Source organism: Pezoporus flaviventris, unplaced genomic scaffold, assembly GCF_033815535.1.
Source record: "Pezoporus flaviventris isolate CSIRO_AGI_PZ_B2104156 unplaced genomic scaffold, CSIRO_AGI_Pfla_v1 ptg000041l, whole genome shotgun sequence".
Lineage (NCBI taxonomy): Eukaryota > Metazoa > Chordata > Aves > Psittaciformes > Psittacidae > Pezoporus > Pezoporus flaviventris.
Window position 1 is genome coordinate 3,364,100 of NW_026892589.1, and position 15,035 is coordinate 3,379,134.

Genomic DNA, 15,035 nt, shown 5'->3' on the forward strand with positions numbered 1-15,035 from the left:
TTTTTCCCCCCAATAATACGGAAATTTCCATGTCCCAGCTGCCTTCCCCTTTTAACCTTGGTATTAATTTAGGACGGATCTTTTTAAACGCCCCTATAATGCATGCAGGCGCTGCTGGGGGTTTATCTCTTTTTCTCCTTTTTCTCTCTCTCTTTTTTTTTTTTTTTTTTTGTACCGTGGGTTATATTTACACCCAAAACAAAATAATTACACTTTTGTTGGCGAGAGAAAGCTGGTGATTAGGCTGCGGCTCTTTGCAGCGAACCCTTTCTCAGTGGTACACCAGGACAATTTTTCACGGCTGGGTGAAATCAGACGCGGGAGGTAATGAATCCTGTGAGCTATTTAAATTTACAATTTGTAACGCAGTCACTCAGAAACGCCTATGGCCCGGCGAGGAGATGCTTGCTGGGTTTGTTTAATGTTAAAACCTGCACCGTCCCCCCTCTCCTACCAAGGGGAAGGAGGGGGACGCGGGGAAGAAGAAGCCTCTTCCTTCCCCAAACGCGCTCCCGCCCGCAGCAGCCCGCGGAGGAGCGCGGAGCGGTGCGGAACCTCCGCTTCCCACCGCGCCCAGCCTCGGCTTCCGCGGGCCGGGCAAAGCTGCGGAGCTCGGCCCCGCTCCGCGCTGCTCCGCGTTTCCTCCGCGCTTCCCGGCCTACAACCAAAAAGAGTTGGAAATATCAACCCGAGTCGCCGGCGGAGCATCCTAGCAGATAGATAATTAATTACAAAGCACAGGGGGAATATGCAAACCGCGTATTACAAATTCTACAGGGCTTAACTGATTGGAAACAGATTATTATCTTGTTTGTCTTTTGTCTGTTTCACTTATCCCTCTGCCGTCTGCTGGGCTGTAACTTGATACACTTTATTCTTGAAAAGGGGCTTTTCTCTTTTTTTTTAATACATAAATTCCATCAACATCTCGCATAAGCGACGCTGCTTCTCTGTGCGTTACCCTGTTAAAACACAATAGGTTTATTAGTTACATATAGGCGGATATGATGAGGCTGGTATCATGGAGAACGTGGCTGATGGGCTCGGGGCGGGAGGGGGGGGGAGGTATTTGGGGCTTTGGGGCTTTTTCCCCTCCTCGGCTTTATTTATTCTTCTTCTTCCAAACGAAACAGGGCGCTGAGAGAGGCAGCGGGGATCGGGGACCCCCGATATCCTCTCCCCAGTCCTGCACCACAGGGGACAGCAGTGGGGGCGGCCCGGCTGTCGGTACCGATGGGGAAGGCACCAGCCGGTAGCAAGGGCCATGAGGGAGTGCGCGGGGACAAGAGACGCATCCGCACATGGCCCATACCGTTATCCACAAGGAGCCCGTTACGGCGTGGCCCCGCACGCTGCTCCCGGCCCCGCCGTCGGGGCTGCGGCTCTCCGCGAGAATGAAAGACCCGCGGCGGCTGCGAGCGGGACCGACCGGACCCCGGTGCTGCTGGACCCCGTAGGAGCCTTCCCCGAAAGCCGGGGTCCGCAGCGCTCCGAGGCCCCAGAATCCCCCCAACATTTGCCCCGCAAACTTGGGCAGAGCCGCGGCTTGAGCGCGGCCGCGATCGGCGGCCGATCCGGTCCCTCTGCATCCCTTCGCCGTTCCTGCCCGTTTCTTCCCTTTTTAATGCGCTCGCCTCCTGTTGTATTTCTTCCCTTCTCTCTTCCCTTTCTTTTCTTTTTCCTCCTGCCTTTGTTTCCTTTCGTTTCCTTTCCCTCCTCTTCCTCGCTCGCTCGCTCTGGCGCTTTTTCTTCGCTCTTTGGTTTTTCGTTTCCTTTCTTTTCCGTTCTCGCCGTCATTTCCTCCTATTTATTTTCCGCGTTCATTTTTCCTCTTCCTTTATTTTTTCTTAATTTCCGCCTTCTTTCTTACTTTCTTCATTTCCATTTATTTATTCGTTCTTTCATTTATCTCTTTTTTCTTACCTTCTTTTTCTTTCTCTTATCGTTCCTTCGTTTTCAGTCCGTTTTTCCTTCTGTCTCTCCTTCTTTCCTTCCTTTTTTTTTTCGTTTTCGTTCATTTATTTTTATTCACTCTCTCCTTTACTTTTCCTTTCTCATTTTATTTTATTTTTAAATCACTGGTTTTGGACACGTTTTCTCTCTTTCCTTCGCTATTTTTCTCTCCTTATTTCCCTTTCCTTTCTCTATTCCTTACCCCCACCCTCTTCTCTCTGCATTTTCAGATTTCGATTCTCGCTTTTTCCACACACCCCCCACCCGAGGGCAAACACAAAACCTCCACCACTTCCCCTCCGATCTCCTCGCATCGCGGCGGGTGGATTTTCTTCTTTCTCCTTTTTTTTTTTCCTTCTTTTTGGCGCTACCGGACACGTTTCCGCGGGGGGGAAACAACACAAACAATTAGAGATTTAGGCATTTCGGCAGAGGAACGGACGGGAATGGGGACGGGAGAGCCGGCCTTCACCTGCCCCGCCGCTTTCCTCCTCCTCCTCTTCCCCACGACCCCCAGGGCAACCCCATTTCCTCCCCTAACCGCGGGGAAACGGAGGGAGAAGCGGCCGCGCTACCCCGCACACCGGCCGCGTCGCTCAGGGAGAGCCCCCATAACCCCCTTCCGCAGCACCCCCCCCCCAGAACCGCTGTACCGGCTCCAGTCCTTCCATCCGTCCCCTCCAGCACCACCGCTCCGCCGCACCTGGAATTAAGGAGAAACAACGGTGTCGGAGGCGCTGCCCCCCCCCCGGGGGTCCCCAGCGACTTACGCGGAGTGCGGAAAGCCCATGGGACAAAGACTGAAAGGGGCCGTTGTTGGGGGGGGGGGGGTGCGCATACCTCCGCGCAGCGCGCAGCCAGGGCAACTTTTCATCCTGCCACGCTGCGCGGGGTGACCACCTGCCCCCCCCCAAAATCCACCCTCCGCCCCGTTTTCCTCGCTTGTTGCTCTTCCAAAACCAACCCTAAAATGAAATCAAAATAAAAGACTAAATCAAGCCCCAAACCTGGCGCTGCTCTGCCCCGGGACCCCCCTAAAGGAAAACAAGCAAAGGAAAAGGTTTTTTTTGGGGGGGGAAGCGTGGTTCGCGGGGGGCCCCCCCGGCCCAGCCAGGTGCGTACTCACTTGCCGGCCCAGGTACAACCACCCTCAACAATAGAGGCGCGTTGTTTTTTTCCCCTCTGTGCCAAGCACAAGGCTGGAGCCAATTTAGATATGCTATAAATTAAGAGGTTGCCATGGTGACCGCGCTCCCATTGGCCGCGGCCGGGACGACGCGGCCCCCGACGTCACCGAATCTGAATAAGGATGCGCGAATTACTAAGGCGGGGGACAAAGCTGGCGATGGGGACAGCATGAGAGTGGCGGCGGCGGAGCTCAGCGAGGCACCGGGGCTGCCGGCTGCAGGGGGGGGGTTCATGCACCCCTCCCGCCGCGCCCGCTGCCGCAGAGCCCGCCACCAGCGCGGCCGCCGCTCCGCCGGCTCCCGGGACGCTCCGGAAGGACCGAGGGGGGGGGTTGGGTTGGGGGGTTTATTCTAATTATTATTATTATTATCATTATTATTATTATTTCTCGGGGGCGATTTGGAAATTCCCCCCCCCTTTTTTTTTTTTATTTTATTTTTAGGGGGGGCGCATCCTTTTTCCCCTCCCGCCGCCGATGCTCCGGAGAGAAGAAGGGGAAGAACTTGACAGCCGCCTCGCTGCCCTCCCCTAAATCTTTTCGTTATCCCCTCTTCTATTTCTCTGTGATTTGACCATTATTCGATTTTTTTTCCCTGCGTTTTTGAGTCGTCGCCGTGTGCCGGCGAGGGGTTTTGGGCTTTTTTTTTTTTTCCCTTCCTTTTTCCTTCTCGTTTGCGCGTCTCCACCCCCGGCGGAGGTTATGATGGTGCATTGTGCGGGCTGCGAGAGGCCGATTTTGGACCGGTTCCTGCTGAACGTCTTGGACAGGGCATGGCACATCAAATGCGTCCAGTGCTGCGAGTGCAAGTGCAACCTCACCGAGAAATGCTTCTCCAGGGAAGGCAAACTCTACTGCAAAAATGACTTTTTCAGGTGAGCGTCCCCCTCCCCTTCCATTGCACCTCGCCGAAGGGTGCGGAGGTTCTCACCGTCCGCGGCCTCACGGAGCTTTGCGGGGGGGTCCCCGCATCTCCGCCCATCGCTTTCCACTGGGGACCCGCACCGAGTCCGCTTCGGAGGGGGAAGTGCAGGGGGGGGGCTGCGCTTCGGACGCTGCTGCAGCCGGAGGTGGGGACACCCCCCCCAAGTCTCCCCATGACCTTGCCTCCACCAGCACCGGGCCCCTCTCCGCCGGTATCGCTCCTCGGCCCGTTCCCGGGACACCAGGCCCCGGTGAAGCCGGTGGCCAAAACCTTCTCCCCCCCCCTTTTACCGGTCCTTAAACGCCCCTAATGACTGTGATAAGGTTCCCCTGAGGAAATTAGGGGCCGGGGTGGGAAGGGGGGGGCAATGACTTATGACTCCTAATGCTCCCACTACATCAACGTCACGGGGAGCAGCAGCGAGGGAGGCAAGAAGTTGTGCCACGACCCGAGGGGAAAAAGGGGGGCACCATGCATGGGCCCCCCTCTTCCCATAGGGCCTGGCAGCAGCCGGGGACCCGCTAGCGGCGGCCCCGCGCCAGGGTTTGGGGGGATTTATTGTTTGATTTGGGGTTGTGTTGGCTTATTTTATTTTCTTTTTTATTTTGCCTTTTTTTTTTGCTTGTTTTGGGGGTTTTGTTTTTTTTTTTTATTATTATTATTTGAGGGGGTGTTTTGTTTTTATTTGTTTGCTTTGGTTGTGATTATTTTGGTTGGTTGTTGTTGGCTTTGGGTTTTGTTTGATTTTGGGGGTTTGTTTTTTGGGGGGGTTGTTTTGGGATTTTTTTCTGGCTGTTGGTTTTGGGGTGGTTTTTTTGTGTGGGTCTTTTTGTCAGTTATTTTGCTGGGTTTTGGATTATTTTTTTCCTCGCGGAACCGTTCCCAGCCCGTTCGAATTCCCTGGAATTCAGTTTAATTTTTTAAAAAAGCATCTCCTGGGGAGTAAAAAATGAAACAAAACAAAAAAATCCCAAACCAAGCCAACAAACCCGGCTCTGCCTCCAGCCAAGGGAAGGAAAACCGGAGCTTTCCAAAGCGCCATTCCCGACCAAGGAGAATTCCCCCCCTGGAGAACGGGACGGCGCGGGGCCCGGGGGGCACTTCGGGGAGCGGAGCTGCTTCCACCGCCTCCCGTTGTTGTTCTGTCCTGGGGGCTCAGTGTCCCCCGACCCCACCGCTCCCTTTCCCCGTCGCTCCGGCCGCCACCATTCCCGTTTCTTCGCCGGGATTTCCAGGCCGACACCTGAAACCTCCCGTTCCCTTCCCGGAGTCACCGGTTGGAGCGAAACCCGCACCCGCCACCCGCTTTGCGGGCTGAATGCTCCCTCCTCATCCTCCCCCCCCCCAAAAGGGACAGCAGGGAGGGGGGGGGGGGGAGTGGGTGGGATTCTCCCGTTCCCCCAAATCTCCCAGCGGGAGATGCTGCAGGCTCGGACTCCCGCGGTGGGATTTGGAGCAGGGGGGCTCGCTACAGAGGCCCCATCGCCGCCGGGGCTCCCAGCTCTTCGCTTTTCTTCCCCCTCCGCAGGAGGTTTGGTACCAAATGCGCCGGCTGCTCCCAGGGCATCTCCCCCAGCGACCTCGTCCGGAAAGCGCGGAATAAAGTGTTTCACCTGAACTGTTTCACCTGCATGGTCTGCAACAAGCAGCTCTCCACGGGCGAGGAGCTCTACATCATAGACGAGAACAAGTTTGTTTGCAAAGAGGATTACTTGAACTCCCCCAGTCTGAAGGAAGGAAGCCTCAACTCAGGTACGAGCGGCCCTGCCCTCCGCACCGCCCGACCCCCGGAGCTTTAGGGTTTTTTTTGGGGGTGTGGGGGGTAAGGGCTGCACCCCGCAGCCAGCCCGACCGCCATCGTTAATCCGCGGGGAGAGGGAGGGATGTGGGGTGAAAGCCTTCAATCGGGGTGGAAGCGATCGCACCCCCCGAGGGATGCGGACGCGCATGGGGCAAGGGGCGGCCGAGGTGCAGCCCCGCAGCATCGCTCCCGGGGGCAGCATTCCCCCCCCCACCGGACGGTGAGGAGCCAGGACCACCCCGGCCTAGCCCGGTGCCCCCCCTTCAAACCCGGGAGCATCCCCCTGCGAGTGTGCCCGGTCCCCCCGCGCCGCGGGCCTGATCCTTCGCCTCCTTTCAACCCAGAGGCAAAGCTCCCATTTGACTTCCTTGGAAGCTGTCTCTGCGTCAGGACAGCAGGATCAGGCCCACTCCCGCTGTCCCAGCCATGCCGGGCGCCTGTGCTCACCCCCTTCCGTGGGCTCTCTCTCCGTCCAGCACCCGGGGCCGGATCCTGCCACGTCAGTCAGTGGGGCCGCTGCTGTGAGCGAGGCGAGTAGAGCATGGCCTTGGGGGGTGCTGGCATCAGGGGCCCCGGGAGGAGGGGTGGCTGCGTGGGGGGGGTGAGCCAGGCTCAAGGCAGCGACTGGGGCCCCCACCTCCCCAAGCCCCTACAGGGACCGGCCGCATTTTTCCCTGCGGCGCTTCCCGGTGTGCAAGGCGCAGGCGGGGGGAAAAGGGGAGCTCGGGGGCCTGCGGGGGGCTTGGGGGATCCCCCCCTCCCCAGCTGCCCCCGGACGGCACAACGTGGTGCACAGGGCCCGGTCGGGCAGAGTTTACCTGGAGCTCTGCGTAATGCTGGGGGGCTGATGCTTTCGGGGTACCAGGGGGGCAGAGGTGATCTGCACATCTTGCTGCTCTCCAGCACCCCCAAACTCCTCTCCTGGAAAGCAGCCGGGCTGGGGAGGGCAGAGGAGAAGGGGGGTTGATGTCTCCCCTAAGTTATCCGCACCCCCCCCCCCCTCCCCTTCCTTTCTGGGTCTCCTTTACAGTGTCCTCATGTACAGACAGGAGTTTGTCCCCGGATCTCCAGGACCCCATGCAGGACGACACGAAGGAGACGGACAACTCGACCTCCTCGGACAAGGAGACCACCAACAACGAGAACGAGGAGCAGAACTCGGGCACCAAGCGGAGGGGGCCCCGCACCACCATTAAAGCCAAGCAGCTGGAGACCCTCAAAGCTGCCTTCGCCGCCACCCCCAAACCCACCCGCCACATCCGAGAGCAGCTGGCCCAGGAGACCGGCCTCAACATGAGAGTCATCCAGGTAGGGCAGCCCCAGCCCATGGTCCCATGGTGTGATGTGGCATCATTCCCATCATAGAACAACATCAGCACTTCATGGGGCCGTTTCCTCCCATGGCAGGGGAAAAACCCGCATAGGAAGGGAAGGAAAAGGGGTGCTGTAGGAGCTCTGATAGCTCAAGGCTGTCACGGTCTCCCCTAGGTGCTGGGAAGGGGCTGGGACACTGAGGCTGATCCCATGAGCTCTGGAAATGGGGTCAGGCAAATCCCATCCATCCCCTGACAGCGTCACACCTCTGCTCCGGTGGGATAGCGGGGATCCCCCATTCTGTGCTATAATGCGCCGATCCCGTGGGGAGAGATGAAAATCAATCCCAAAACATAAGCCGGTCTGAGGCCTCACCGTCAGGACTCTCCAGCGTGCCCAGGAGATGGATGTTCCAGCCTTGGGAAAGCAAGGAGAAGCCATTGCTCTCTGCAGGCAGCCCGGCACTTCCTTACTGCACTGCCCCCTGAAGAAAATCCCTGCGGAAATATAGGGATTAATGGGCTTTAATAAAGGCACTAATAGGGGAGGACTCTCCGGCTTTGCCCGTAGCGGAGCTACCATTCCGGGCTCCCAGCAGAGGGAAGCAGGAGAAGGGCCCTGGAGGAGCGCGATGTGCTCGTTCCCTTGAGCTGCCCCATCCCGGGGGATACAGAGGGGAAAGGAGCCATAATCCAGACACCGCAATACCAAGACAACACGGTGGCCTGGGCCGTGGATGAGACGATGCCCCGTGGAGAGTCGGCTGCATCTTCCCCTTCCCTGTTATCTCCATCCCCACCGGTCAGCTTTTCCTCCCGCTGCAGCAGGTCTCATCTCCCTGCAACCTGCTTTTTGCTGGCACCCAGAACTCCTCCCCGCCTTTTCCTACCCTCTTTTCCTCCCTTTTTCTTCCTACCCATAGAGGAAAATTCTCCCTCTTGTATTTTCTGGCTGCCTTCTCCCTTGTAGACACAAATCGGCTGAGGATGCATGCAGGGGGACGCAGCCTGGTTGTTTGGGGGGGGGGGCGTGTACCCCCATCCATGTTTTGGGATTTACTAGCAGCAGGAGGTGTGGGTTGTCATTAAAACATGGGAAAACCCATGTGGGTGCAAGATTCCCATCCCCTTCTCCAGCCATCCCTAACCAAACACGGGGAGGGGGTGTCCCCGGTACCCCCATTCCCTTTGGATCCTGACGCTGGCCCTGCCGCAGGTCTGGTTCCAGAACCGTCGGTCCAAGGAGCGCCGGATGAAGCAGCTGAGCGCGCTGGGCGCCCGCCGGCATGCCTTCTTCCGCAGCCCGCGCAGGATGCGGCCCCTCGGCGGCCGCCTCGACGAGTCCGAGATGCTCGGCTCGACGCCCTACACGTACTACGGAGGTGAGGGACCGCTGCCCCGTGTCCCCCCTGCTCCTTCCCTCCCTCTTTCCCATTGTTCCTCCCATATCCCCCTTTCCCGAGCAGCCGCAGCATCCCGGCTCTCCCCGTGCTCACGTCCATGCACACGCTCCCCGCCGTATGCACACACACGTCCACGCAGGCTCGCACCCACGCCCATCTCCCGGGCCTTGCGGCGGCCCCTCTCCCCGAACAAAGCCCCAGCTGCGGGGCTTTTGTGCCCCTTTCAGGCCGCATTTGTTCCAATTACCTCCCGGGCCCGCAGCATATGGAAGGTCACTGCCGCCGGGCCGCCCCCCCGCCGCCGCCCCGACGGGACTGGATGGGCGCAGCGGGGCGGCCCCGCCGCCTCCCCTCTCCCCCCCGCTCCGTGAAGAGCCCCCCCGAAGCCCATTTTCAAAGCCTCCCTTCCTAAGAGGGGCTTTCCACGCACCCCTTGCTGCCCCCAGTGAGTTTCTAGATCCCTTCTAGGCTGCTAAATATATATATATGTATATTTCCCCATTTATATATATTTTACCCCATTTTATTTATATAGATTTTTCCACATCGTATATATTTTTCCCCATTCCCTTGTATGTTTGGGGTTTTTTTCCCTATTCCGTTTAGATATATTTTCCACAATTCCCTTTATACATGTAATCCTCGTATCCTTTATATATATATCTTTTCCCCATTCCCTTATACGTTTTTTACCATTCCCTTTAAATACTTATTTTGCCCATTCCCTTTATACATACCTCTTTCTTTTTCTCTCATATGTTTTTCCCCATTCCTTTACACATGCTTTTTCCCCATTCCCTTTATACATCTTCTCCCTGTTCCTTTATACATACATGGGTTTTGCCATTCTCCTTATACATATTTTTTCCTTCTTCCCTTATATACATATATACGTTTTCCCCTCTCCTACAATCCTAAAATCAACTAGGTTGGAAAAGACCTTTAAAATCATCAAGTCCAACCGTTACCCCAGGACTGCCAAGTCCATTAAACCGTATCACTGAGGACCATGTCCCCTTATACATATCTTTTCCCCATTCCCTTATATATATGTTTTTCCTCATTCCCTTTATACATCCATTCACCCATTCCCATATATATCTTTTCCCCCTTCCCTTTATGTACATATATATTATTTAATGCATTAACCAAGCATTAAATTGAGCCCATCCTCCCCCTGAGCTGCCCGAGCCCCAGCTCCTTGCCCTCCTGTATCCCCTTCCTCCCTCCAGGACAGGCAGGGAGAGGACGGTGAGCGCTGCAGCCCTGAGGACCGGCTTATTTCTCCCTTAGGTTGAGCTCCGATTTGCAGTGGGGTCTTTGAGCCCCACACCCCAGGAGCCAGCAGAATATTTCGGCATGGGTGGCAATGCGGGTCCAGATTTGTGCCCAGAGGGGAGGACAGGGTTGGGAATGGGGCGCAGCGGAGGTTTCATCCCTGAGGGACCAGCTCCATCCTTCTCCCTCCCGCCCCACAGATTACCAAGGTGACTACTACGGACCGGGAGGCAACTATGACTTTTTCCCCCACGGGCCGCCCTCCCAAGCCCAGTCCCCGGCCGACTCCAGCTACCTTCAGAACTCAGGACCCGGCTCCACACCCCTGGGACCCTTGGAGCCCCCCTTAAGCGGACACCACTCCTCAGAAAACCAAAGGTACACGGATATGATCTCGCATCCCGACACCCCCAGCCCCGAGCCGGGGATGACCGGCTCGCTGCACCCCATCCCAGGGGAGGTCTTCAGCGGGGGGCCCAGCCCACCCTTCTCCATGTCCAGCAATAGCGGCTACAGCGGGGCCCTCTCGCACCCCAACCCGGAGCTCAGCGAGGCAGCGGTGTGGTAGGCCTGGTGTGGGCACGTGTGTGTGTGGGGAGGGGGAAAACACCCCCGTGTTCCCCCACCCCACGCGTGTCCCCCCTCCACCCCACGGATAAAGACCCCCGTCCGATGCCAAAACGCATCCCTGCGTCCCCTCCAATCACTGCAGATCCCTCCCTCCATATGGGACCTTGGGGCCACCCCACTACCTCCCCCTCCCGGCACCTTCCCCCCCCAGCACTGGGGGGGGGGGATAAGGAATGGTGCCCAGCCCTGAAGACCCCCGTTGGCAGCGGGACCCCCGCCTCTCGGACCAAAGCTGAACTTGCCTGGACACACAGGTCCCACCGCCCCGGCGGCTCCTGGGGATGGGGACGGGGGGCTCTTGGCAGGGCTCCCCCCTGCTCATTAGCATCCTTTTTAATTATCCCCGACCACATCGCAGCAGGGGGGAAACGGGGAAGAGCAGGAATAACACCCCCCAGCCCCTTCCCTGCCCTGGTTTTCCGTTGTTCGCCTTTTATCCCCGAGGACAAGGCGGGTTTGGACCCGGTCTTTGGTTCAGAGGGGGTGTGGAAGGGGGTGCCCAGGGCTGCCCCAGTGACTGGCTGAGATTGAGCTCCCACACGGTGGCAAAGACAGAAAGAGGCAACCCCCCCCCCCCACTAACCAGGGAAATAACCCAGGACAAACCCACGCACCACCAGAGCAGAAATCAAACCCTGAGCCTCACCACCGAGCTCCACCCCAGCGATGCCCAGCGGCTCTGCCGAGTTACGGATGTATCATAGTTTTTGCTTCTAGTTTCTTTATTTTGTATAAAGGAGAAACAAATAAAGTATGGTTTTGTGTTTACTGATTATTTATTGTACTTTTAGTCACGGGAGGCTCCCAGGGTTTTCTATTCCGCAGGCGGGGGGGGGGGGGGGGGGGGGGAATATATAGAGTGGGAATGACAAAATAAAGAGGAAGGAGAATGGAAAAGGAAAGGGGAAAAGTTGTTTGCTGAAAGCGCCGTGGGTTTCCTGTCCCCGCTGCCTCTTGCGGAGGCTGTTAGTGTGAATGGCTCTTGTTGTTCGATGTGAATAAAGAACCTTTTAGTTACCTACTGCTCGGTCACCTGGTCCCTTTCGTTTCGTTTTGTGATCACTCCAGAGAAAGGCAAAGCCACGGGAGGTGCTGGTTGGGCTCCCCCATTGCCGACCCCAGCACTAATGTGGGGTCGGGGGGAGCCGCTACCAGCGCTCCCCTGCATAGGATGGGTACCATGGGCACCTCAGTGCTGCTGTATCACCCACCTGGTACCCCAGAACCCCCACATCCCCCCAGCTCTCCATCACTTGGGGGGGCACATTCCCCAGAGCAGAGAACCTGGGACATGATTCCTTTCTCCTGGGGAAGGGATCATATGGACACCCCAAAATCACCCGCCCCAAAGCAGTCCAGAGGCACCCTCAGCCACGCTGATCACCATGGGATGCTGCATCCCTACAGGAATACTGGGACACACACCACGGGGGTGGGATGTCCATGAACCCCATCTGCACCATGCAGGTACCAAGGGCAGGCAGGAGAGGGGTCCATCCCCACCAGCATCCAAGTCCATCCCCATCTCTCTTGCTTTTCCCTCTCTTGTTTTCCAAGATCCCAAACCAAATAAAGCCCACAACCGGCTGCAGCTCTGAGCTAATATTTAAAGCACACAATCGTGGCAGAGCTTAGAGCTTCCCCCCCTCCCTTGGCTTGCAGGAAACCGATAGAACCAGAATGAATTACCTCCTCTGCCTGGCTTACCAGCGTCCCTCTCTCCTGACCTGAATTTCAAGTCCTGGCTGGGTTGCAGCACGGAGCACTGATGATTTATGGAAAGCCAACCACTGCTCTGCATATTTCCCTCTGCTCAGCCAAGTGGTGGAATTTATCCTTCCTATGCCATTACCAGCATTAATAACGGGGTGGCAAACGAGCCGGGCTGAGCCCTGAGGAATCCCTCAGCCTGAGACCATCACAGCAGCTCAGCACACAAAGCACCTTCCCCCCTTTTATCAGGTGGGGAAACTGAGGCAGAATTGAAGCTGGGCCCTCCCTCGTGCTCCACCCCTGCCAGGTTGGGGTTATCAGGGCTCGTTATAAGGATGGGGCGTTGCATTGTTAAATAGCTCCCTCCCAGCATCGTTCCGAGGGTTATAAATGCAAGCACAAGGTCATTCAGTGGGTGAACACGCCGCCTATTATGATGATCATTGCTATTACTATAGCCAAGGCACACACTGGAGGGCTGTCAGCGGGCTGCTGGGCATCCCATCCCTGCAGGAGGGATTTGGGATGCTCCAAGCTGCCTCCTCCCATGCAGGCGGCTGGGGCTCAGCACCCATCCGAGCAGGGACCCACTGGCACTGAGGGGTGTTTCTGGTTGGGACCCGCAGCTCAGAGCTGGTTGCAGGAGCGAAGCCTTGCCCTGCTTCACTGGCCACCGGCTACTGCTGCCACCCCATCCCTGCAAGCACCCACCTGCGGCTTGGTGTCATGGAAAGGGCTGGATCCAGGGCACAGAGCAGGGAGCGGATGGGTTCAGCCCCTGAGCCGCAGCCAGGGCTGGGTCCCCATCACAGCCAGGGTCCCCACTGCAGCTGGGGTCAGGGCCCAGTATCACAGCCAAAATGGGGGCCCCACCACAGCCATGTCACAGCCAAGGCAGGGATCCCCCCCACAGCAACATCATAGCCAAGATGGGGATGCCAAGTGTGGCCACGCCACCCTCAGTGGGGTGTCCCCCACATAACCTGCACCCCCATGTCCCTGCCTTGGCCTAATCTTCCTCAGCTGGCACCCAAAGACCAAATGCTCCCTCAAGGCAAGAAACGGGGCAAAGCTCCCCGTTGGGGTCACCCCAACCCCAGTGTCAATAACCCCCCATGGGGCCATGCTGGGGACACACCAGTGTGAGCTCCTAGCTCCCCCCAGGCCCAGCAGAGCATCCTTAGTCCTGAGGATGAATTCCTTTCCCATTTCCAGCCTTTGGACAAGCATCATTGCTATTTTATATTGTATTCTGACTTTTCCCCCTTTTTGGGGGAGAAAAGGGAAGGGGAAGGTCTGCAGAAAGTGGAAAATAACCAGGTTTTGGACCCGGGATAAAAAGTAGCTGGAGTAGGTTGGGCTGACTCCTTACAATTAATAGTGTGTCTTGCAATAGGATTCTCCGGCCCTTGGTGCTCCTTGGAACACCTTTTTCGATAAGATGTTGCTCACGATGGAGTGGCAGAGGTTTGATTGATGGGGATTTGGCCTCCAAGAGGCAACTGGGGAGCAGGCCTGGACACTGGGAGAGATGGGGGGAGGCAGGGAGGGTGCTGCTGGGGGGAGCTGGCCAAGAGAAAGAGTTTCATGGGGCTGCCGGTGACTCAGGGGGCTGAGCCCCCCCTGCTCCAAGGGGAGAAGGGGGGCACCAGCAAGACCTTAGAGCAGCTCCGGTGCCTAAAGGGGCTGCAGGAAACCTGGAGAGGGGCTTGGGACAAGGGATGTAGGGACAGGCCAAGGGGAATGGCTTTAACCTGCCAGAGGGGAGACTGAGATGAGCTCTTAGGCAGAAGCTCTTCCCTGTGAGGGTGCTGAGGCGCTGGCACAGGGTGCCCAGAGAAGCTGTGGCTGCCCCATCCCTGGCAGTGTTCAAGGCCAGGTTGGACACAGGGGCTTGGAGCAAGCTGCTCTAGTGGAAGGGGTCCCTGCCCGTGGCAGGGGTTGGAGCTGGATGAGCTTTAAGGTCCCTTCCAACCCAAACCATCATTCCATGATCACCCAGGAATGGAAAGAAGGACAGGGGAGAAATGCACTGAGGGACACAACACCCAACAGGAGGTGCATTAGCAACAAGCTAAAAGGAAATGCAGCACTAGTGCAGGAAAGCCTAGAGGAAAAGAGGGGTTAGGAAAAAGAGTGCTATGGGAAGAAAGGGGGATCTTGTGGCTCCAGGATGGGGTCTACACCCCCCCCCCCCCTCCATCAGTGCACCTCAGAGCCCATGGGTGTTAAACCCAGCCAGGGAGCTCCACCAATAAATCACTGCAACCAGCAGGTCCATGTGTGTTATTCTCTTCTGACCACAGACAGAGCGGAAGGAATGGGAGAAGACTGTAATAATTAATAATCATTAGAATAATAATGCATAAAGGCAGTCACAAAGTAATTAGTCAGAGAACGAGTGCTTGCTAATTGGGGTGGGGAGCTGCATCCAACAGGGAGCAGGGGGTGCGGAGCAGGAGCTCATCCAAGGGGCAAAGAGGGGTGCGTGTACCCCAGTCCTGCCCTCGGACGGGCAGGAAGGGCCCTGGCTCCATCCCTGCCTGCAGGGTGAGCCCTGGCTTCACCCACCCTGCGTGCCTCAGTTTCCCCATCCTCTATAGATGCTGTGTGCTGGGCAGGGACTGCAGGAGGAGGCGAGGGGTCCAGCTCAGAGACCAGGCTCTATTTGGGTTATCCTAAAGGCCAGTCTGGTGTGAGGCACCGCTGCCCATGGCAGCGGGGTGGAACCGGGTGATCTTCAGGTGCTTTCCAACCCAACCCATTCCATGGTTTGGGAAGGACCCCACACGGGCAGGGATGCCTCACACCAGACCGCGTCACACACGGCTCC

The 15,035-nt window shown here is 57.2% G+C and overlaps 1 protein-coding gene and 1 long non-coding RNA gene across 7 annotated transcripts; one reads left to right on the plus strand and one right to left on the minus strand.

Annotated features, from left to right (window-relative positions):
* Positions 1 to 744: 744 nt before the first annotated feature.
* On the minus strand, positions 745 to 2,336 carry LOC133275615 (uncharacterized). The gene is made up of 2 exons (XR_009745627.1): positions 2,218 to 2,336; positions 745 to 962 (listed from the first exon to the last, which is right to left on the minus strand). It is a non-coding gene; the product is annotated as an uncharacterized LOC133275615 (long non-coding RNA).
* A 1,229-nt stretch (positions 2,337 to 3,565) lies between these two features.
* On the plus strand, positions 3,566 to 10,511 carry LHX5 (LIM homeobox 5). Of its 6 annotated transcripts, XM_061465797.1 has the most exons (7): positions 3,566 to 4,014; positions 5,593 to 5,816; positions 6,210 to 6,395; positions 6,896 to 7,173; positions 8,395 to 8,560; positions 10,060 to 10,237; positions 10,315 to 10,511. In XM_061465797.1, the coding sequence occupies exons 1-7, from the start codon at positions 3,842 to 3,844 to the stop codon at positions 10,364 to 10,366; spliced, it is 1,257 nt and encodes a 418-aa protein (XP_061321781.1). In that variant the 5' UTR covers positions 3,566 to 3,841; the 3' UTR covers positions 10,367 to 10,511. The 6 variants fall into 6 exon arrangements, with proteins under 6 accessions (XP_061321781.1, XP_061321779.1, XP_061321778.1 ...); XM_061465795.1 differs by having other exon boundaries at positions 6,210 to 6,399; positions 6,915 to 7,173; positions 10,060 to 10,511; XM_061465794.1 differs by having other exon boundaries at positions 10,060 to 10,511.
* Positions 10,512 to 15,035: the final 4,524 nt, after the last annotated feature.